We start from the raw sequence: 22,164 nt of genomic DNA, 5'->3' as shown, positions 1-22,164 counted from the left end.
AATTATCGAGAGTCAAATATATATACAAGACAAAAATTGCAGTTTTCAAAAATGTCATTTCACACATTTAATTATAATACATATTTAATTTTATAGAGTATGTTTTGTAAATAATATAATCTTACTAAATCTTATGTCATATGAGAACGATTTTAGGTATTACACTTGTCGAAACTAATGTCGCACTAAAATTTGAAGCCGTTAATGTGGCATCGCGACTTTAGTTTGAATTGACAAATGGACAACGGGCAGAAGAGGGATCGAATTCCAGAATTGTGAACGCGACTCTTCCCGTAGCACGCCCCACCGTGTATTCTCACCAGAGAGCCATTACTTCCTCAAAATCGCAGTCCCTTGTCTTTTATTTCCTGCATTTTCAACCTTCGAGGTTGGGTTTTGTTTGCTTTGCTCTTATAATGAGTGGGTTTCTTGAAAAACCCTTATATTAGAAGCTCCTTAACAAGAAAATTGACGCCGATTGAAGGTATCGTTTCATTGGGTTTACGGTTCTTAAGCTTAATTTTTTTGCTTTGTTTTGTTTTGTTTTTTTTATAGATTATCGCTCACAAGTTCAATTTTTTGGTCCTACGATGATATTCCGATGCTTTGATTTTGCTTAGCACGGAACGGGTGTTCCTGCTTATTCTTGTTTTTTTCTTTGTTTTGTTTTAATTCTGTTGAAAATGGATTCTAGTTGCGGTATCGTGTTGGAAAATTCAAATTTAGATCCTCGGGATGATATGGAATTTGATACTCACGAGGGGGCTTATGAATACTATAAAGAATATGCAAAATCAGTTGGCTTTGGTACTGCCAAATTGAGTAGTCGTCGCTCAAGAGCGTCTAAAGAATTTATCGACGCTAAATTTTCTTGCATTAGATATGGGAATAAACAACAATCCGATGAAGCTATTAATCCAAGGCCCTCACCGAAAATAGGTTGTAAAGCTAGTATGCACGTGAAGCGGAAGCCGAATGGGAAGTGGTATATTCATAGTTTTGTTAAAGAGCATAACCACGAGCTTTTACCGGATCAAGCACATTTCTTTCGGAGCCATAGGAATACAGATTCTGTTATTGTTGATTCTAAAGCTAGGAAGAAAAAAGTGACGGCTTCCATGTCAAAACAGTTTGGCGCTTATCAGTTTTCCGGGACTTCTTTAGAGAATTTGATTCGGAATCAGCATGACAGGGGCAGATGTTTGAGTTTAGAAGACGGCGGCTCTCAGGTTGTACTTGAGTTTTGCGCACAAATGCACGAGGAGAATCCAAATTTTTTTCATTCTTTTGACTTCAATGAAGAGCATCGTCTGAGAAATGTGTTTTGGGTTGATGCCAAAGGCGTTGAAGATTTCACATATTTTGGCGATGTTGTGTCATTCGACGCGACATATTATGCGAGCAAGTACAAGATCCCTTTGGCTATTTTTGTAGGGGTGAACAATCATATACAGCCCACGTTACTAGGATGTGCATTGATGGCCGATGAGTCGGTGTACACATATGTTTGGTTGATGAAAACATGGTGTTTGGCGATGGGGGGACGAGGTCCTAAGATTATGCTCACTGACCAACGCGAGACAATCAAAGCTGCAGTCTCTATGGTCTTTCCTGAGACTCGGCTTTTTTTCCATGTGTGGCATGTACTAGAAAAGATTCCTAGACAGCTAGATTATCTTAGCATCTGGCATGATACTTTCTTGGAAAAGTTCAAGAAATGCATATACAGATCTTGGAGTGAAGAACAATTTGAGAAGAGATGGTGGAAACTGCTTGACAGATTCAACCTTCGAGATGACGAGTGGATTCAGTCATTGTACGTTGACCGAAAACACTGGGTGCCTATCTTTTTAAAGGACGTTTCTTTTGCTGGGTTTTCTGCAGCTTCAAGATCTGAAAGCTTTAACGCTTTCTTTGATAGATATATTAATGGGGAAACTTCTTTGAGGGATCTAATAGGAAGATATAAATCTATTCTTGAAGACAGGTACGAAGAGGAGGCCAAAGCGAACTTTGATGCATGGCATGAAACACCGGAGCTAAAATCACCGTCACCATTTGAGAAACAAATGTTACATGTTTATACTCATGAGATATTCAAGAAGTTCCAAATGGAGGTTCTTGGAGCAGCAGCATGCCATCTTAAGAAAGAAACGGAAGATGGTTCTACCATTACATATGGTGTGAAAGACTTTGAAAGTAATCAAGAATTTTTGGTGGTGTGGAATGAACTAAATTTGGACATTTACTGTTCTTGTCATTCATATGAATATAAAGGTTACCTTTGTAGTCATGCTATTGTAGTTCTCCAAATGTCTGGTGTATTCAGTTTACCATCTAAATACATACTGCAACGGTGGACAAATGCTGCTACGAGCAAAATTCCCCTCAGTGAGAAATTAGACGAGGTGCAAGCTAAGGTTCGGCGTTACAATGACCTGTGTCGACGAGCTATAATATTAGGTGAAGAAGGGTCATTATCCCAGGATAGTTATATTAATGCTGTTGGTGCTATACAAGAGGCTTTGAAGCAATGTGCAAATTCGAATAACCCTTCTGAGGGCGATTTGAGACCGAGCTCCTCCGTGACTCGTGCTGTGGCTCGTGCTGCACAAGATGCTTCAGGAATGAACCATGATAACACTGTCACTGATGGTGAGCAAGTCCCTAAAAGTAAAGCAAACAATATAAACAAGGGTTCCAAGAGAGTGAACTACGACGACGACGGAATCTCGAATAAAAAAGGAAAGGTTCGGTATTTTTTACCATTGATGATATGTTACTTGGTTTTGAAGAAAACTGATAATTGTGTACGTCTATGCATCAGGTGCCCCTCGAGCCACCAATTACTAGTGTTGGGGCACAAGTTGCTTTCCAAAACATGGTTGGTTCCTTTCACATCCTAATTATGCTTTTACATCTCTACTTCCAGTTACAAGGCAAATAAATGTTTGCCTTAATTTCGTCAGCTGCTCGTTGTTGGAATATGATAATAGTTTCTCCTTTGCTTATTTTGTTTGCATACTTGAATCACTTTTTCTTTACACTCTTAGTCCTGATCTTTGTTATTTTTTTACATTTCATCTGTGATCCCTTTTGTTGTTGATTATGTGCTACTGAAATCGGTTTAGCTTTCCTGTTTACTTCACAGTTTTACAAGAATATGCAAGGAAGCTTATGATCTTGAAACAAATACCTATCTCTACTATATTTTAAGCAACAGGTCCTTAACCTAGTTCAGGTGGCTTCTATGCCTAGCATTGTTGATTAAATTATTATTATAGACTTTGAAGTGCCGTTCTTTTCCCATGTTCCTTGAAAGCCTTTGCAATTCCACATGTTACCTTACCGCGCGTCAAATTCACATCTTGAACTTTGCGCACTGAAGGTTGATTTTTTATTTTCTTCAAGTAGGATATGGCCGGTGGGCTTGATTATCCTACAATGTACCCGAGATTTCTCACAACACTGCTAAAAGGTGGTGAAATGTCCAAACGTGGCGTGGAGATGCTCGGGGAGATGTTGGAGGAACAAAGTTAAACGTGACTTAGTCTAATACTAGAATCTTGAATTTGCTTGGGAAGAATCTTGTTACCCACCGGTATTTTTCAACTTCTTTGATCGACATATTTTTGTGAAACCATCTCTAATGCGATGTCGTAGCTGATAACCGAACAATTTTTGCACTGCTTATTTGTATTCACGCAGCCAGTTGATTTTGTGCACAAAACTACTGCAGAAACAAGAACACCTGTGAATCCAAGGTAGGGATGCAATGTCTAGTTGTTTCTTCGATTCTTTGTGGACTCGAGCTGTAAATTTTAGTAATGTATATGCTATTGCTAGGCAATAAATATGCATTTTACGAGTTATCTCACCGATCTGGTGTACTATCAGCACAAAACAGAACTTCGAATTGCAATTTTCTCTAATGAATTTAATAATCATTTCTTAGAGAATTATTAATCGTTTTCACAAAATGTGTACGGTTAAAAAATAATGCCAATATATCTCATTTTATTGGAACTCATTTTCTATATGTGGGTCTGGGGTGTGAGATAAATTGCGATTACGGAAATCTTTGCACTATATTTTGGTCTGGGAAAAATATTTTTACAATACACCTGAAAAGTTTCTCCACGATGATTCAGTGAAATGTTGGTCTTTGGATAATCTATATATGATGTCAGTTTTCACTAAATATCGGATATCAACTTGATTTAATGATGTTGAGATATGATAAAAATTACTTTCAGTTGTAGCATAAGCTAAGCACTTCAATCATTATTTGTTGAGTAGATTTTTTATGAGACGCTCTCATGAATCTTTATATGTGAGACAGGTCAACTCTAGCGATATTCACAATAAAAAGTAATACTCTTAGCATAAAAAATAATATTTTTTCATGAATGACTGAAATAAGAGATTCGTCTCACAAAATACAACCAATGAGATCGTCTCAAACAAGTTTTTATTTTATTTGATACAAGTTGGCAAAAAATGTGTTTATAAATGGTGGTTCTTGTTGAATTTATTATATTTTATAAGCGTAGAATAAATGTAATGACAACATGTCGACCTAGACAAGTTTTGAAGATTGCAAGATTTTATATAAATCGAGATTAAAGTCGTCGTGAATCCAACCACAAGACAGCTTTCGCGACCCAAATCCTTTCATAGCAAAAAAATTATGATTTTTTGTCTTTTAAAAACTATTGTTTTATGAATTATTTGAGGTAACCATATCCTTTCATTTAAAGCAAATACATGTTGCCTAATCCTCGCCTTATCGAGTTGGTCCCATTCCATTAAATGACTCGTGAAAGTTTGTAAGCTGTTTATCTATGTTGTTTTTATGTGACCTTTCGTGTCAAAAAGATAATTTAGTATTAAATTTTTTTAAAAAAACAAACAAATTAATGGCAGTGTCCAATCAATTATTCTAAAAAAATTAATTTTCCGTCAATTATTGTGCCATTGCTTATCCATCAGATCTATGATTCAACCACGTTCCAAAAGAGTAATTCTAATTTTTGCAATAATAATATCTGACAATTTGAGGTGGTTCACATGTCATGCTTTTTCAAAAAAATAAAAAAATTACGGTCACAAAAACTTACGTGAGACAATTTCATAGGTCGTATTTTGTTAGACGAATCTTTTATTTGAATCATTCATGAAAAAATATTATTTTTTATGCTACAAATATTATTTTTTTTATTGTGAATATCGATAAGATTGAACCGTCTCACACATAAAGATTCGTGATACAGTTTCAAAAGAGACCTCATTTTGTAATTAAATGTTGAATTATTTGGTGGGTAGGTCCCCCGAGCAAACGACCCAACCCACATTATTTATATATATATATATATATATATATATATATATATATACATACATCATTATCAATTATTGTGGCCTTCCCATTTATCACCGACGCCGCACCATCCCAAGCTTGCAACCTCCTACCAAATTTTTCCATTCAATTGCCACCACTTGATAGTTGATACTCCCCCACCTTCCAAATTGAAGTTAACGCTTGCTAAATATTATTAATGAATGAATTAGAGATTATGGGTTTTCTCACGAATGAAAATCAATGTGTGTCATTTTCTAGATCAGATATCTCCCTAAGCAAAATCATTAAATTCAATACTCGAGGTCAACTTTTAGGTAAATGTAAAATAATAATTACCAGCCAGACTTTCTACACAAAAAAGTCAAGAACTTGAGGCTTTGCGTTTCTCTACATTTAAGAAATTTTTTGAACCAAACATCATCAAAGAAGAGTTTTTGGTTATCAAAATTCACAAATCTCAAATATATATTACAATAAGAAAGATTAATTTCAAATTAAAAATCTATAAAATCACAGTGAAACTAAGCAAAATAGATGTATTTATATATTAAAATTAAACCCTAATTTGCTCCTGATGGAAATCATATACCAAATTTAAAAAGAATAAAATCAAATCAAATCCACGAGAAGTAAATTTTCAAAGTAAAAAATCTTAACACCTTTGACATGAATTTCGATCATACTGTCCACTTGATGATCTTGATTCTCGGATCCACTTTGCATTTCACTTTCGAAGTCGTCGCGGAGGCAGTAGAATTGCCTGAAGGAGGAGTAATCTTGATTCCGTCGCAAACGACCCTGATTTTCAGCTTTTTCGTGTTCAGTTTCCCGATTTTCACCTTCACCTTGGAATCCAGTTGAATTTTCAGCGGTACATTCTTGTTCTTCAAGCTCGATTTCAACGGCGAGATATCGGTCCCGTCGGAAATCGTAGCTGCTGAACTCGAGACGACTGTTCTCAGAGTCGTCGTGTTTTCGGTGCCATGAGTGAAAGCCTGGAAAGATCCAGAGCCTATCGCGATGTCTCCGGAGAATATTTCCACCGCGATCGTATCGTAGAAGAAGGTGATCTTCTTGTTAGGGTTGCGAGCAACGAGGGTAAAGTTGAAGGCTGATGTTAAGGTTGTGTCGGTGAGGTTAAATTTGGAGAGCTGGAGAGATGTTACGGAGAAGGAGGGTCGGTGGGGTCGGTAGATCACGTAGAATACGACGCCGGCTATTCCAGCTAGGAGGATCAAGATTAGGATGAATACTGTGGTCCAGAGGCAGCAAACGCAGCACACGCGCCGTTTGCTCCGGCGTGGCGGAGGTTGAGGGCGGTAGGCTGGGCGTGTCGCGTTATAGAGCTGAGCTTTATTCGCCGGGAATGCAGCGGGTGCAGCGCCGTTGGTTGTGGTGGCGGCAGCAGTGCCGTTTGCCGGTGGTTTTGCAGATGGATAAACTCTCTCCGCCATCTGAGCTGTGCCTAGCTCTGTTATTTTCGGCTCTTTGATTGATTAGAGATATATTTAATGCATGGAAGATATATATATATATATATATATATATACATACATATATATTAGGTTATACGTATAGAGAGAGAGAGAGAGAGAGATTAAAGAGATAAGAACTGCTTAACCACTGCCTATAATACGCTAAAGTTTTTACTTCAAAATTATATATTGCATTACCAATAAATTATAAAAAAAATTCATATAAAAAAATCTCCATTGTCTGAATAATTTAAATACTAAACTTTTTTGTATTGACGTTCTTTAATCTTTATAAAAAAAAAGATTAATGACAAAAAATCTAGTTGGTGCTCTTAATTATGCAGGCCTACACGGTGTGTGTGTGTGTGTGAAGTAGACTTGTGAATTGTGATTGATTTTTAACCTAAAAAGATGGTTCCAGCTCACCAAATTGAATAAATAATAACATTTGTTATTGGAATCTTTGGTATGTGGTTGCGGTGTTGTTAGCCGCGTGCGTGTGAGAGCGATCGCCATTCCATACCAGCTCCGATCCCAATCTACATTCTTCTATATCTGGTCCCCTCACATTTTTATCAAAAATAAATTTCAGAAAAAAACAAAAAAATTCAAAAAGATACACAAATATGGATGTGCTTCCATGGACCTTCTGCTCTCAGTGACATATTCTTCTTCCCACTTGGGAGAGGCGACGGGTTTGAAACCTGAAAATAACAAAAATCTCCTTCCAAACTGTAATAAGAAATATGTATATATACGATGACGATCAGGTGAATTGGGTCTGAGTGCGGTGAACAATCACACCGGATCGGGTTGTTTTCTACCTTGATATATTGGGTTTCAGATGAAAAGTGCTCGAGTTCTTGTATGTCCACACATTTAAGAGAACGTAATGTGGACCACTGCCTACTAGCTATATTACCAAAACTCTTACCACCCGAGCTCTCTTATCTGCGAGCCTGGCTCCCTCTGATCATCGGCTTGTTCGACTTTCCTGACTTCTTGACTACCTAGAACTAGGACTGAAGATGACCCGGATATCCTACCTGGAGGTATCACCGATATATGATGCATGTGTTAAGTAGAGCCGTTGAAATGGATCAGATACTACCCCATTGGATCGTTTAGACAACTTTAGTGAAGTCACATACAGTTTACAAAGTTTCATTTTTAAGATAATCTAAAAGCTACGAGTGTGCAATGTGTAGAAACCCAGCTAAATTTAAGAGAAAATAATGAAAAAACTAAAATATATACACATTTCTAAACTCTATGCATGTACAAAAAATCAAAACTTTGAACTTCTAAAAATAAACATGGCAATAATTTTCTAACAAGGCTTAAGATGATAATGTTTCAGCAGCCGATGATGAAGAATTTAGTTGTAAGAAATTGAAGTTAAGTCGTGAGCGAAACGAGATACCAGTCACGTAGTTAGTTTCATCTTGAATTCAATAGTTTATTGCAAAATTTAAAAATGCTACGTTTGGTTTTTCTTATTTTCATGCAATTTTAGACTACAGACAAATAAATTCTGAATTTTTAGAATTACTGCTATACATTTTTAGAATAAAGGAGTTTTTATAAGTGCGTTTTTCTAAGAATTCAAATCTTCCCTTGATTCACAAACAGTCACTCCCGTTCACCTAATACCCAAAACAATCATGGTGATGCACAAAGTTTCCTAGTTCCTGAGGGTACTAAACGTCAACTAAGCCAAATTAAATCTTTATCGATCCGATACTTGAGTGCTGGACCATATAGCAATTTGCCGAGAGTGGTAGTGGTGTGAATGAATTTCTGGAATTGCTTGGGTCACTGAAATTTCGATCTTGAGTTGAGCGACAACTTCGAATTAAAATGCCGGGATGTCTTGTTTACAGTATGGTCGATATGCTCTTCTTCGTTTTGTATCCGGTGATCGGACCACATCTTGCCAGTCACGGACCTCTGGGTTAAACCCATGACTTCGCCTTCAAGTATCCTGAGCACCTATTTAGCGAAACGAAGATAGAATGTGAATGGTAGATGGTCTTGTAAGGTAAAATAAACTGATACCAAGTTTAAACGAATGAAAACTAAAAAGATAAGTAACATCAGCTTTTAGTACCTGCGACATGCGAGGTCTCTCCAGAGGATCACGACTGATGCACAAAGATGCAGCATGCAGCATACGGTAAACCTCGTTCTCCGAATACTGGCTGACTAAACGTGGATCTATGAGTTCATCAATAGCATGTGCTTCCAATAGTGGGCGTGCCTTTAATATATCAGTTGCCATAAAAAATTCACATTAGTAATTCTACCTTCTTCACCTGAGTATATATACAAAAGACATACCCATTCTGTAAGACATTGCTGACCCTTGGGCCTGTTTATATCGATTGCTTTGCGTCCAGCCACTAGCTCCATCAATACCACGCCAAATGAGTAAACATCGGCTTTCTCGGTGACCTGACCACTTTGAGCATATTCGGGTGCCAAGTACCTAAAAACACACAGCGCTCCTGAATTTGGAATTATAATGCGATCGTAGATAATGGGGACCTTAATACACCAAACAAGTGCTCAAGAATATTACCCAAATGTTCCTATTACTCTAGTTTCAACTCCTGTTTCTCCATCAGGCTGCCACCTTGCTAGACCAAAATCTCCCACCTTGCGGAAAAAGAAAGATAAGGTATTTATGACTATAATAAGTGTTGAAAACATTTGAAATTTTTGGGAAACTCTACTATTAAAAAAATATGGGAAGCTCTCGAGCATAGTAAAGAGTTTGAGAGTCTTGATCTAAGAAGATTAGTACCAAGGGTTCAAAATCATGAGTAATAAGAATGTTATTGGGCCGCAAGTCACGATGCACAATGCAACCAACTCTGCATTCTTCGTGAAGATATCTTAAACCTCGAGCAGCTCCGACTGCAATTCTCTGACGTGCAGACCATGTTAATGTATCTGGATGACGTCCTGGAAGTAATGCAATTGCATTGAGTATAATCAGGCAGCAATAATAAGAAGGCGAGTTAGTTTGGACAAAATGTTTTTGAAAGCTTACCGTAAAGATAAGAATCCAGTGATCCATTGCAGATGTACTCATATACCAACAATCTTCTGCTATCTTCAATGCAGAAACCAATTAGCATAACAACATTGCGGTGCTGAGCACAGCTTAGCACTTCAACTTCTGAGCAAAATTCTTGATCCCCTTGAGAACTCGCTAATTTGTGCTGCTTAACTGCAATAGCCTGGCCATCTGGAAGGACTCCTTGGTAGACAGATCCGAACCCGCCTTCGGCCAAAAAGTTAGCTCGTGAAAAACCTCCCGTGGCAAGCTCCAGCTCAGCATATGTGAACCACCTCGGAGGTTTACCAAATACAGGAGCCTTGTGCTGACATATAGAACACAAAGGAGGGGGTCCAGGGGGAGTAGTCTTGAATGTGGAAATTACTTCCCTCAAACTGCCACTTAGATCATGATTCGACAGATACCTCGGTGATCCAAACCTGACTTGGTCATCTAGCTTAATAAGCTTTTCTAGAAGGATACTGGTTCCGGAACTTAAAGAACCATTATGAGTTCGTCTCGAGCTTTCCCCATGATGTTCATCAAAAGGTGGTTGGAACCTCAAGCTCGAGGAGGACGACAAATATTCTGTCTCAGTTTCTGAAGCCGAATCACCATTATCTAGATCTTGTTTCGAACCTAACGAGTCCTCTTTCTTGAGGCCATCCGTCATTGCGGTAACGAAGAATGGTGAAGTTCCGGGATCAGAGCTTGAAACTGAAGATGTTCCAGCTTCTGTTGCGGTGAATGTTTCAGGACTACTCGAGGGGGTAACAAGAGGACCAAGGGTTGAACCAAGAGGATCATTGTTATTTCCTTGTTTCTTTGATGATAGATCCTTAGCAGAATTCGTAGTCAACTCTTTTTCCCTTCTAGGTGATCCAACTAAATTCAATCTTAGAATCTTCGGTTGGGACCGTTTCATAACCACAATGTTACATTGCAACTCTTCCATGCAGCGTTTTTCTTCATGTTTGAGATGCCTGCACAATATTCAAACAACAAAAGCCACAATACGTCACAAGCTAATGATAAAGATGCATCAATAGACAGAAAAGAGTGATGTTCTTACTTGTCCAAGACCACCCAATTCACATTATTTCTTTTTGCATCGGCGGCCACGGCTCCACAGGGCGTCCCCGGGACAATATTTATCTTCACATTGATCTGAATTATTATCAACAGAAAATATATCATTGCCATGGAAAAAAGCAAACCTCAAATTTTAACAAATAAGAAATCTGGCTTACTTCATTTGGGTTGTAAACATCTTGCAGCTGAAGAATCATCTGAGAACAAGAATCTGTTAAATCAGATTTGCGGTCCACAATTGTAGTAGCAGACTGTGACCTCCGGTGGACACTAGCACAGTCGCCGGCCAATCTGGGGAAGCCCCATAGCTTTCTACCTGATTTAGGTTGGAGAACAATCAACAGTATCTCCATCAACCATTTGGGAAATATCTATTGTATTTAACGCATTGTTTTTCAAAAAACAAAAATTAATTAACGTGGCCATGGTTATGCCGACTTTTCCCTGGCAATATGATTCTTGAATTGATTTCATCTATAAACAAGCAGGAATATAAAAATGAACCAACGCCTAAATCCAACTAGGAAATAACAAATGAAATCAAACAAAAGTTCGAATAATCTCACGGGAATTTTGTGAATTGGCGACAACAAGAAATACAATGCAGTCTCCAGGCTTAACAACGTGGGTCAGAGCCCAAACCAGAGCACTCTTAGGAATCTCCTTGGATGCCTTAACAGCAACCACAACCTTTTCAGCAACATCACAACCTTTGACTTGCTTCACCCTTTTCTTCAAATCTCTACTCATTAGCCCACAAGAAAATATCCCACTTCTGCTCTTTTTTTCTAAAAAGTTATCAGGAAGTTTCAACGAGACACCTCTTCCAAGCGCATAATCTGTAAAGCAAGAATCGTTGTTTTCTCAATGAGGTTTGCTTTCTTTTCTCTTCTTTGACAGTCAAAGAGCAGAAATTAAGTAAAATTCTGTTTCAATGCAGATAGCAGGGATGGTACCATGTCAGCTGTTCGCAAGGACCTTTTTTTCCGAGCACGAGACTTTATTTTTTGGCAGCAAATAGGACATATAATACTTCCAGTTCCACCTTCAAAACCTCCTCCAAAACCAGAGAATTGAAAATTGGTCGGATTGTGAAAAAGGCGCAGGTATCTCAGATGAAAATTATATGTTCTTTGGATCCAAAATCAACCACTTTCTTCCTCCTTTTTCTTCTACTATTACCAATTAGGCAATACCAAGAAAAATGAAACACAAACTCCTAAAACCCTCAACTTTCTAGTGCTGCCTAAACCAGTGCTTTTGCTTTTGGCTTTCACATCAAGTTAATGACAAAACCAGAAATCATCATAAAGCTCAATAAATTGGCATGAGAATTGAGCTTTGTGTTTTCACAACTTCCCACTCCTGCAAAAAAAGAGAGAACCCACAAAACAAATCAGCTAATCACATGAACACTCTAATTTTACGTAACAACATACAAATAAATTTTGGCCCAGGGCAATGGGATTCTGTAGCCGTCAAAAATAATTTACCATCTTATCCACACTTTCATTCCCCTTTCCTAACATCATAACAGCTAAAGCTAAGCTAAAACAACTTTGTTCAAAATACTTTTTTAAAAAAAAAAAAAAACTACACTTGCATTTGTCAAAGAGAGAGTGAATACGATTTTTCATACATGCTCTGATCTTTCAAATTCAACACTAACAATCTCAGATTGATGAAACAAAACATGAATGTCCCACCGCAGGCCAAAATCCCAAGAAATTCAAAACATTCTTTTGTACTGAAAGTAAATTTTTAATTTTTGAAATAATAAAATATAAATTTGTTAAGAGTATGCGTGCGCTGCGTCTGTGAAAGAGAGAGCAGGTGAATTATAGATAGCATTCCGCATACACACCACCATTCATGGCCTGAGCAGAATGGTGAACAACCCGGAATTCGTGAAATTGTAATTATAAAACATTAACCCAGATCACGTACCGTAAAAAAATCAAAATATCTTTTTGTACTACTCGCATTCCTTCGATATACACCACAGATGTGATGATTCTTGAAAGAAAATACAGAGATTTGTGTAAGAACAATGATACACTGACTTCTGTACCATTAATTAATTATGTATAACGTTTATATGAAAACATACAATACAAAAAATATATTCACGAAATCTGCGCCAATGCAAATGTGGACTGATCTCTGAATTTCATTCAATTCTTGTCTCTCTTCGCCTCGATTCCATTGTTTTACTGACACTAGAGGTCGCCGTGGAGATATTTCTTTGCCTGGAATACCCTTCCATTCTTCCCTTACTGCTATTTAATAGGTACTTTGCTCTTGTCGATAATAAATTTGATTATAGATAATATAATATTGATGATCCAAATTTATTGGCAATATAATATTTCTGGAAAAAATAAACCTAAAATGACAAAAACTAGGCGTCAAACCCATGAGATCTTATATTTAAATCTTAGCTGTGTAGGTAATTTAGGAATCCGAATGATGTTCACTTCTTAAAATGAGTAGGTCATTCGGACGATATCGTACATTTTTGTTCGTCGGACGAATCAATCTTGTGCATATTTATGATAAAAAATAAAAATTTTGACATAAAAATTATATCAAAATTTGTTTCGTAAACTGTCTCATGTGAATTTTTGTATCTTATAATGTATGCAGGGATAAGAGTCAATTTATTTCGAGGGAAGCAAGAATAATAATACAATTTATAATGATGAGTTGGCATAATTAGTAAAATCATAAGAAAAGATTTATATTATGATTACTTTAATTATGTGCACAACACTAAATCTATTTTCGTAATTTAGATTTTAAAAAAATATCTTCCCATAATGTACAAAGGTCAATATCTTTTATATTAAGGAGATATTATTTTTTAGTAAATTAATTGTATAATTTAAGGTCAATGTGAGACGATCTCACGGGTCGTATTTTGTGAGACATATATCTTATTTGGATCATCCATGAAAAGTATTATTTTTTATGCTAAGAGTATTATTTTTTATTGTAAATATCGATAGGGTTGACATGTCTCACATATAAAGATTCGTGAGACCGACCTACTCAAATTTATGATAAAACAATAACTGATGTACATATTTCAAAGAATTTATTATGAATAATACTGGACACGAAACTTAAATTTCAAAATCATAAAACCCTTTGTTGGACAAGGCATTTATATTCACATAATTAATTGTGAGCATCTATAATTTAATAATAATCCTATGTTAAGCAATGAAATTCATTGAATTATTGATGTCACGGATAAATTAAAATATCCAAGAATTAAATAGTGATCCACCAAACCCGAACTATTATTTTGTGTGTGTGTGTGTGTGTCTATATATATATATATATAAAATTCATGTCCCCACCAAAACTGTGATTCACATTGTCGTACATAGACAATGAAATCTTCATCTTTTTGGAAATGAAATGAAATCGTGACTTTTCAGTTTGTTTGGAAAGTTGTGTGAAATTCAAGTCTTTTTGAAAAAAAAAATTTGATTCCCGATAAAGACAATCTCGCAAAGCATCCTATTATTATTACCTTACTCGAACTTACTTTCCCAATTTATAAATATTGTAATTGGGTCAATCCGATAAATAGCCCGGGGATGCTTGGGTCATGTGTATTGGATTATCTCAATTCATGGATCAGGTTATGATGTGTATTTGGGTCAATCCGATAAATAGCCGTGTGAATGACTGTCCGAGACATCATCTACTCGGGTTTTCAGACGAGTTCCCGGGTAATGGTTCTCTACCCGGGTTATCTCGATAATAACAACTCACTCGAGTGCACAAGTATGTGATATCTTATCTTGGTAACCATTAGTGTCATAATCGCGTGAATTTGACAAGGCGAAAGGGACAATTTGGCGTGTCAGAAAAGCAGGTATGACCAACCATTTTGCCATAATTAGTAAATATGCACTTAAAACAACTTATCATTGACTTTCTTTCTACAAATATTATGTTTGTTTAAATATTAAAAGATTTCATTCACACATATATCTCTCAAATCATTTATTCTCTAGAATATACATCATTTATACAACATTTTCTCTTTGCTACATGGTTTTTTTCTCATTCACATGCTGACTTTAGCATCGGAGTGACAACGCCGGACATCCCTCCAGTGTCCATTCACGTTGTTATCTTCGTGTTTGCATGTCAACACCAGTTTTTCTCGTGAGAAAAACCTATATATATTTTGGACGTATCCCGCTGTGCTCTCATCCCTCATCATTTTCATAACTCAATCCGATGAAATTGCTCACGCATATGATACTCATTTTTACCGGGTCGCATCAATGGGTCATCTAATAACTCTTAGTTTTGAGAACCAGGGAACCCGCATTTTTTATTCTTTGTATTTGTTTTTTTATATTTTAATTTAAAACTTAGTCTGCTAAATTTATTTTACTGGCAATTTAAATCATTTTTTCAATATAAGAAAATATGTTAATTCGCGATGCTGATTTTGTTCAGAAATAACTATTAACACATTAGCACTTTAAACAAAAAATAACTAAAAATTTTCAGAAATTGAAATACAATATCATACTTAAATTGGATAGTATAAAAAACTAAAATAAAAAAATAAACAAGACCAAAAAACTATATTGATATGAAAACTAAATGATAAATTTAAATTTGAAAACGACCATTTAATGATAGGCGTGAGCTGCGCTGACTGACTGATCAATGTGTTCGCACTACGCCCCATCCTCAGTGGCTCTACTCTACCAACTCAATATTAATTACCAAATTCGATTATAACTTCAGACGTCATTACCTACAACCGTTAAAATTCCACTTCTATAATTTGTTGCCTTTTTTCCCTGCTGCTAATTATTAGTATCAACTATGGCAAAAAGCAAGACACTCATGTGCTAACAAATTCGAGCCTTGTGTTTCGATCGTTTTACTCATCGTTGTCTAATCGTCGTACCTCAACAATCTGCATCCTAATAATTACACTCTTTATATTACAATTTATGATAATCAAATCTACGGCATTCACTCTGATACCAATGAACGCTTATTAATTTATTAATAACAATAACCGATGATAATAATTCAACTCAAATATTTTAAATCGTACAAAAGTCAAAACCTCGTATTTCAATCTCATTACTACATTATAGAGCTGTCATTTCGGGTTGAGCACTTCGTATTGGTTCAACTCGCCAACAAATTTAAGTGGACTGAGTTTGATATATTTTCAACCCATTTAAATATGAACTTCCACGAGTCAATTGGCGACGAGTTAGGTTAGCCCTCGGATTTGGATTTTTTTTTAATAATCTCAAGCTAACCTGACTCGTTGCAAATTGACTCGTGAAAATTCATATTTAAATGGGTTGAAAATATATCAATCAGGCTACTTTAATTTGTTAATGAGTTGGACCAATCAGTGCCCGCCCAATCATCGAGAGCTTTACTCGTGACAAAAATTTAATAATAATGTGATTATCGGTTATTATTATCACTCTCTTAATTAATGTACTAACAAAAGAACTGGGAATGTATTGTGTCGTCATGTACTTCCACTAAGTCTACATTAACGCTTCCGTTTGTCAGCTAACCTCTCTTGACTTAACTGCCACGTTACCGCAATCAATTCTGCCCTCTGATCTGACGATGCCTCTGACGCCGTCAGCCTTCCCGCCACTTTCCCGGATCCTGTCTCCCAAATTACAATTTTATCTGAAAGTATGTATTGCGTAAATATTTCCTTGTAAAGGTCCATTTTACTATAGTGAAATTCGATGTACTGAGTTCGATGTAAAATAATAATCGATAAATAATAATATATTTAATTTGATTTCTTAGTTTTGATCTAATTATTAAAATATTTGGGTTTAATGTAAAATAATAGTTGATAAATGATAAATATAGTTTCATCGATTTTAAAACGTGGTTAAATGTGAAATATTGTAGAATTTACATCAATCTAAAAATATATAATTTGGCATTTTCGTCGAATAATTATGACAAAAATTTGTGTGAGACGGTCTCACAGGTCGTATTTTGTGAGACAAATCTCTTATTTGGGTCATCCATGAAAAAATATTATTTTTTATACTAAAAGTAATACTTTTTATTATGAATATCAGTTGGGTTAACCCGTCTCACAGATAAAGACTCGTGAGATCGTCTTACAAGAGAGCTACTCAATAATTATTTTTTACAAATATAAAAGTGTATTACTGATATTAAATAAAACACATTGATTTTTATATGACAACAAAAATACCTAATCTAAATTGGCTGGATATAGTAGGGACCACATATGAAACAAAATCAAGCAGATTATTCAATGCATCTGGGCCTTGGTTGTCCCTGAAAACTATGGCCCATACTTTTTAGTGGTCCAACAGTAGATCACATGCGATCCATCAACCGGCCAATAAAAAAATATTTTATATATCTAAATATTTTTTAAATTCCAATGTAATATATAAATTCACGTGGAGTGTGCTAAATTTTCGAAATATTGGAAGATGCTTGAACTTTTGAAAAAATAAAATTAAGGAAGGTCTGCAATCATTGACAAAAGTAAGTATTGATTTTTGGCTTGAAAAAATAATTTTTTTTTCTAAACTCAACTTCTGCGTTAGTTTCTTTCTACTTAGAAGCCGTTGAGGTGTTGATTTTGCTTTTATAAAAGTTATTCTATGAACAAGTTAATGTTATAATCAATTATTTAATATATGAATTTGGGGATGCTAATTGTTTCATTATTTCATAGCCCATGGGATATGATATTTGATGTAGTCAAATAAAATAGTTATTTGGATTAGGAAGATTATATGATTCTTCGAGATCATGAAACGCAAACACGATATAGACAAGGTTACACTCTTGATCTAATAGAATAAAGAATGCTTCGTGTTGTCCCGATATTGTGAATCAAGTATTGTTTTGAAAATTCACTCATAAACTAATATAATTAGTAACAAATAATCATGAGTAAACAATTGAATCTCGATAGCCTTTAAAATTGAATCTAACACTTGAAATTGGTGTTTTCCTCGATTAATAATACATTTTTGAATTAATTAATTTGTTAGAGTTTTTGAAATTGGAAGGAAAAAGGAAAGAAAATTCCTATGTGCATTTATTTTGCACTACACGTGAATTCACATGAGCTGCCCTACATTCCCTGGACAATATTCCCGTTCATCATAGTCCTTATCCTGTGGACCTCCACACTTTATCCAAATGTCTTTTTCCCATTCATGAAGTTGGTTCAGAAATCAAAGACAAGAATGCAAAGTTTTGTCTGTCTATCCCAGTTGTCAAAATGCTGCTTAGTTGGGCTTACACTTTTTCTACCCAGTCATTACTCGGCCCGATAACATTTGGGTCTTGTTAATGTAGAAGTAGGTAACGCTCATACCAGAGAAATTATATTATCCATTTTAAACCAGAATAATACACTCACCAGTACCCCTATGCAATCGGTCTATTTGGTTACCGACCGAGCTGAATAAATTTATAACCGATTTTGTTTTCGAATAACCGAACCGATCGAAATATTCATAGAAACCGAATTAACACATAAAAAGAAAAGAAAAGAAAACAATGAAGAACTTATAAATAATAATAAATATTGAACAAAAAATATCAATAACAAATAGAAATATCGATGATAAAATCATTGGATGAATGAGCTTTCTTTTGACGTATGAAAAGATGAACTACCTTCTAAGGTATTTTTAATGCACGTATACAATTTAAATTAATACATATACTAATTCGGTTTAACCGATTTTTTCAAATTAAAACTGAAACCGAATCGAATTAACCGATTGTTTAAAATTTCAAAATCGAACTTTCGAATTAACCGAATTTCCGAATTAATTCGGTTCGATTAATTCGATTTAACCGAAACTTTACACACACCCTATCCACCAATTGCAAGTATTGCAATACCTCAGGACAAGAAAGTAATTAAAGTTCCCCCCGAAACAAAGCATGAAAAGGACGAGGAAATTCACAAAATTCATGCTTTGGTTACGATTCGCTAAATGTCGAGACTATCCTCACGACACAACAAACAACACCTCCGAAAAATTCATATGACCTCATGCGTAAATAAAAAACAAATTTGAAAAGCAACCAAGGATAGTTTAGTCATTTAATACAACCGACGTTCTTCGGTGTATTGAGTTATTTCAAATTCATTTCATTATCTTTTAGACACATCTATAGGCATTATGATCAGTACAATTATATCGTAAAAAGTCGGAGATGAATTTGAGTTTTTTTAATTTATTTAAATAATAAATTTGAATTCAAAACATGAGTTTAAATGGCTCAATTCAAATACAACCTGAAAATTGTTATTTACAACCGCTTCTCAAGTGTTGTTTTACTTAGATTAGAGAATCTAGTATGCAAAATTTTCAACTCAAATGGTATTTTCTGTTAGAGAAATCTCAACCGAACCATCCTCAGAATCCTCTCTAGATTATCTCTCAAATTGTTACAAGAAATGATAAGATAGTGTTTATCATCTTCCATGTATGTAGGACCATTTGTTACAGAAATAGTCATATAAATATTTCACCGTGTAAACTATTTCAAATATATAAAGGAATATTTTCTGCTGCATACCTTTTATGGTATCAGAGCCCTCCTCCTTGGAGCTTCATTTTTTTTTCTTCTCTCCTCCAAATGGCCTCTGGATCTTCTTCAGCTGTTGTCAATATGTCTCCAAACACTACTCCAAACCTTATTACCATTAATGCGGCAGCACAACTCCTTCTTAAACTCACCAAAGTCAATTATTTTTCATGGCGTGCTCAGTTCAACGCTCTATTCTTTGGGCTGGATCTTCTTGGCTACCTTGATGGTAGTCTACCATGCCCAGTTGAAAACCTAACTCACGATGGAAAAATCGTTCCAAACCCAAACTACCTTCCATGGCGTCGTCAAGATCAATTAATCCTTCATGCTATTCTCGCCTCCTTGAGTGAATCTATCATCCCTTTGGTCTCTTCCGCAACATCGAGTCATGAAGCATGGACTCGACTCTCTCGTCTTTATGCCAAGAGATCTACAACACATATAATTCATCTCAAAGATAAAATCAGCACAATTAGTCGTGGTGATCTTTCTATTGTTGATTTCCTTGTGTCCATCAAACAAATTGCCGATGAGCTCACCACTCTTGGTGACCCTCCTAGTGACGCCGACCTCCTCGTCTATGCAACTCGTGGATTAGGCCCTGCTTACAAAGAGCTAATTACAGTTATGAGGACTCGTGATTCCGTAGTTCCTTTCGAAGAATTGTTTGATAAATCATTGACCATGAAACCTTCCTCCTTCATCAAGACAAACACAATGTCAAACTAACCCCACCCACTGCAAATTTGGTCAAACAAACCTATAACAACAGACATTCCAAATCTCACCCTTCTTCCTCTGCGCCTGGTCTTCTTCCAACCCCTCGTCCTCAAAACAGATTCTCCAAACCATTTCACACAACTTCATCGTCTTCTGAAGTCATTTGCCAATACTGTGATAAACCTGGTCATATAGCCACCAAATGCTTTAAACTTTTTCCACACCTTCGTCCGCGTCGATCGACTGCCAACCACATTGCACTTCCACCCCTTACCGCAGCACAAAATCCTTGGATCTTAGATTCTGGTGCATCACACCATGTCACTCCAAATATGTCCAACTTATCTCTCCACCAACCATACGAAGGTCCCGATGACATTCACATTGGTGATGGATCAGGTTTGCCAATAACTCACATTGGTGATGTCTATCTTTCTCCCTCATTTAATTTATCACATGTTCTCTGTGTTCCCTCTATCAAACAAAACTTGATTTCCGTCTCTAAATTATGTCAGTTTAATCACACATCAATTGAATTTTTTCCTTCATATTTTGTTGTCAAGGATTTACGTACAGGGACTCCTCTACTCCACGGAAAAAATCGGCATGATCTGTATGAGTGGTCGTCTGCATATTTTGAAAATAAAATCTCTCCCATGGCACTGTCCACTGGTACTGTCGTTAAAGCATCTCCAGCAGTTTGGCATGGGCGCCTTGGTCATCCCTCATTTAAAATAATTAGCAAACTAGTTCAATTTGGTTTGGTGTCGCTATCCTCCTCCTTGAATCCAACTCCTTTGTGTCAGTCCTATTTATGTAACAAAAGTCAACGACTTCCATTTGGTGATTCAAGTCTGGAAAGTCGTGGCCCTCTGGATTTAATTTACACTGATGTCTGGGGTCCCTCTCCTGTTCAATCTGTCGATGGGTTCAATTATTATGTGATTTTTGTTGATCATTTCATTAAATATGTTTGGCTCTATCCTTTACGCTTAAAATCTGATGTCTATACCATTTTTCGCCAATTCAAAGCTGTGGTAGAAAAAAAATTTTAATCGATCCATTATTTCAGTTTACTCAGATGGTGGTGGTGAATATACCGCTCTCAAAATTTTTTTTTCCTCCGTTGGAATCCAGCATCTCAAGACCCCGCCGCACACACATCAACACAATGGCACTTTTGAGAGACGTCACCGACATATTGTTGAAACTGGATTAACTCTCCTTCATCAAGCTAAATTTTCTAACAAATATTGGTCTTATGCCTTTCAAACTGCTGTTTATCTAATTAATCGTCTTCCAACTCCGATTTTAAATTTTTCTTCTCCTTATGAAAATTTATTTCATCGCAAACCAAACTACACCAAACTTCGTGTCTTTGGATGTTTATGTTTTCCTTGGCTTAAACCTTACACTAATAACAAACTAGAACCCAAATCATCTACGTGTGCCTTTCTTGGTTACTCCCTTAATCAAAGTGCTTATTTATGTCAAGATTTAAAAACACATAAAATTTACACATCTCATCATGTTCGATTCTTTGAAACTGAATTTCTCTACTCTAATCTATCTTCTCCGATGTCCATCAGCAAATGGCTTGAATCGTTGACCACCTATCCTTGCCCATTGTCACATGTTGCTGAACAACAGCCCCAAGATGGTCGTATTTATTAGAGGAATTATTTTATTACTTATGTTTAATTATCTCGTGTATCTTCTATTTATGATTTGTATATGCCTATACTATTATCATATCTAATAGATTAGGTAATTAGCCATAGTTAGAATATTTAATTGATTTGAATGAGATTTGGTCC

At 35.9% G+C, this 22,164-nt stretch overlaps 3 protein-coding genes and 1 long non-coding RNA gene across 13 annotated transcripts; 1 reads left to right on the top strand and 3 right to left on the bottom strand.

The window, feature by feature from the left end:
* Positions 1–232: 232 nt before the first annotated feature.
* LOC142542474 (protein FAR1-RELATED SEQUENCE 4) lies at positions 233–3,892 on the top strand. Of its 4 annotated transcripts, XR_012819524.1 has the most exons (5): positions 236–388; positions 556–2,750; positions 2,828–2,884; positions 3,415–3,601; positions 3,709–3,891. XR_012819524.1 is itself a non-coding variant. In XM_075649114.1 (3 exons), exons 1-3 carry the CDS (start codon positions 684–686, stop codon positions 3,538–3,540), a joined length of 2,250 nt encoding a protein of 749 aa, XP_075505229.1. In that variant the 5' UTR covers positions 233–683; the 3' UTR covers positions 3,541–3,892. The 4 variants fall into 4 exon arrangements, 2 of the variants coding, with proteins under 2 accessions (XP_075505229.1, XP_075505230.1); XR_012819523.1 differs by having other exon boundaries at positions 234–2,750; XM_075649114.1 differs by having other exon boundaries at positions 233–2,750; positions 3,415–3,892.
* Positions 3,893–5,779: 1,887 nt separating this feature from the next.
* Positions 5,780–6,879, bottom strand: LOC142542472 (NDR1/HIN1-like protein 13). The gene has a single exon (XM_075649113.1). It carries the CDS (start codon positions 6,814–6,816, stop codon positions 6,040–6,042), a length of 777 nt encoding a protein of 258 aa, XP_075505228.1. The 5' UTR covers positions 6,817–6,879; the 3' UTR covers positions 5,780–6,039.
* Positions 6,880–7,267: 388 nt separating this feature from the next.
* On the bottom strand, positions 7,268–7,919 carry LOC142542473 (uncharacterized). Its single transcript, XR_012819522.1, has 2 exons — positions 7,484–7,919; positions 7,268–7,392 (listed from the first exon to the last, which is right to left on the bottom strand). It is a non-coding gene; the product is annotated as an uncharacterized LOC142542473 (long non-coding RNA).
* Positions 7,920–8,384: 465 nt separating this feature from the next.
* LOC142542471 (inactive protein kinase SELMODRAFT_444075-like) lies at positions 8,385–13,277 on the bottom strand. Of its 7 annotated transcripts, none has more exons than XM_075649110.1 (12): positions 13,104–13,277; positions 12,937–13,009; positions 11,950–12,355; positions 11,560–11,832; positions 11,152–11,309; positions 10,974–11,068; positions 9,893–10,884; positions 9,644–9,804; positions 9,419–9,495; positions 9,178–9,325; positions 8,948–9,097; positions 8,385–8,829 (listed from the first exon to the last, which is right to left on the bottom strand). In XM_075649110.1, the coding sequence occupies exons 4-12, from the start codon at positions 11,741–11,743 to the stop codon at positions 8,653–8,655; spliced, it is 2,142 nt and encodes a 713-aa protein (XP_075505225.1). In that variant the 5' UTR covers positions 11,744–11,832; positions 11,950–12,355; positions 12,937–13,009; positions 13,104–13,277; the 3' UTR covers positions 8,385–8,652. The 7 variants fall into 7 exon arrangements, with proteins under 7 accessions (XP_075505225.1, XP_075505222.1, XP_075505223.1 ...); XM_075649107.1 differs by having other exon boundaries at positions 11,950–12,358; positions 12,941–13,009; XM_075649108.1 differs by having other exon boundaries at positions 12,937–13,277.
* Positions 13,278–22,164: the final 8,887 nt, after the last annotated feature.

This window comes from Primulina tabacum, chromosome 4 (assembly GCF_025594145.1).
Source record: "Primulina tabacum isolate GXHZ01 chromosome 4, ASM2559414v2, whole genome shotgun sequence".
Lineage (NCBI taxonomy): Eukaryota > Viridiplantae > Streptophyta > Magnoliopsida > Lamiales > Gesneriaceae > Primulina > Primulina tabacum.
Note: the sequence above shows the minus strand (reverse complement) of the source record. Positions and strands in the feature narration are given on the sequence as shown.

What these genes read in the sequence shown, in the direction of transcription:
- LOC142542474 (XM_075649114.1), top strand. Translation starts at nt 684, where the DNA reads ATGGATTCTAGTTGCGGTATCGTGTTGGAAAATTCAAATTTAGATCCT. An exon ending in TCTCGAATAAAAAAGGAAAG is followed by an intron (nt 2,751 to 2,827) that starts GTTCGGTATTTT and finishes TCTATGCATCAG; the next exon opens with GTGCCCCTCGAGCCACCAAT. An exon ending in AAGTTGCTTTCCAAAACATG is followed by an intron (nt 2,885 to 3,414) that starts GTTGGTTCCTTT and finishes TTCTTCAAGTAG; the next exon opens with GATATGGCCGGTGGGCTTGA.
- LOC142542472 (XM_075649113.1), bottom strand. Translation starts at nt 6,816, where the DNA reads ATGGCGGAGAGAGTTTATCCATCTGCAAAACCACCGGCAAACGGCACT.
- LOC142542471 (XM_075649108.1), bottom strand. Translation starts at nt 11,743, where the DNA reads ATGAGTAGAGATTTGAAGAAAAGGGTGAAGCAAGTCAAAGGTTGTGAT. An exon ending in ATGTTTACAACCCAAATGAA is followed by an intron (nt 11,069 to 11,151) that starts GTAAGCCAGATT and finishes ATAATAATTCAG; the next exon opens with ATCAATGTGAAGATAAATAT. An exon ending in AATTGGGTGGTCTTGGACAA is followed by an intron (nt 10,885 to 10,973) that starts GTAAGAACATCA and finishes AATATTGTGCAG; the next exon opens with GCATCTCAAACATGAAGAAA.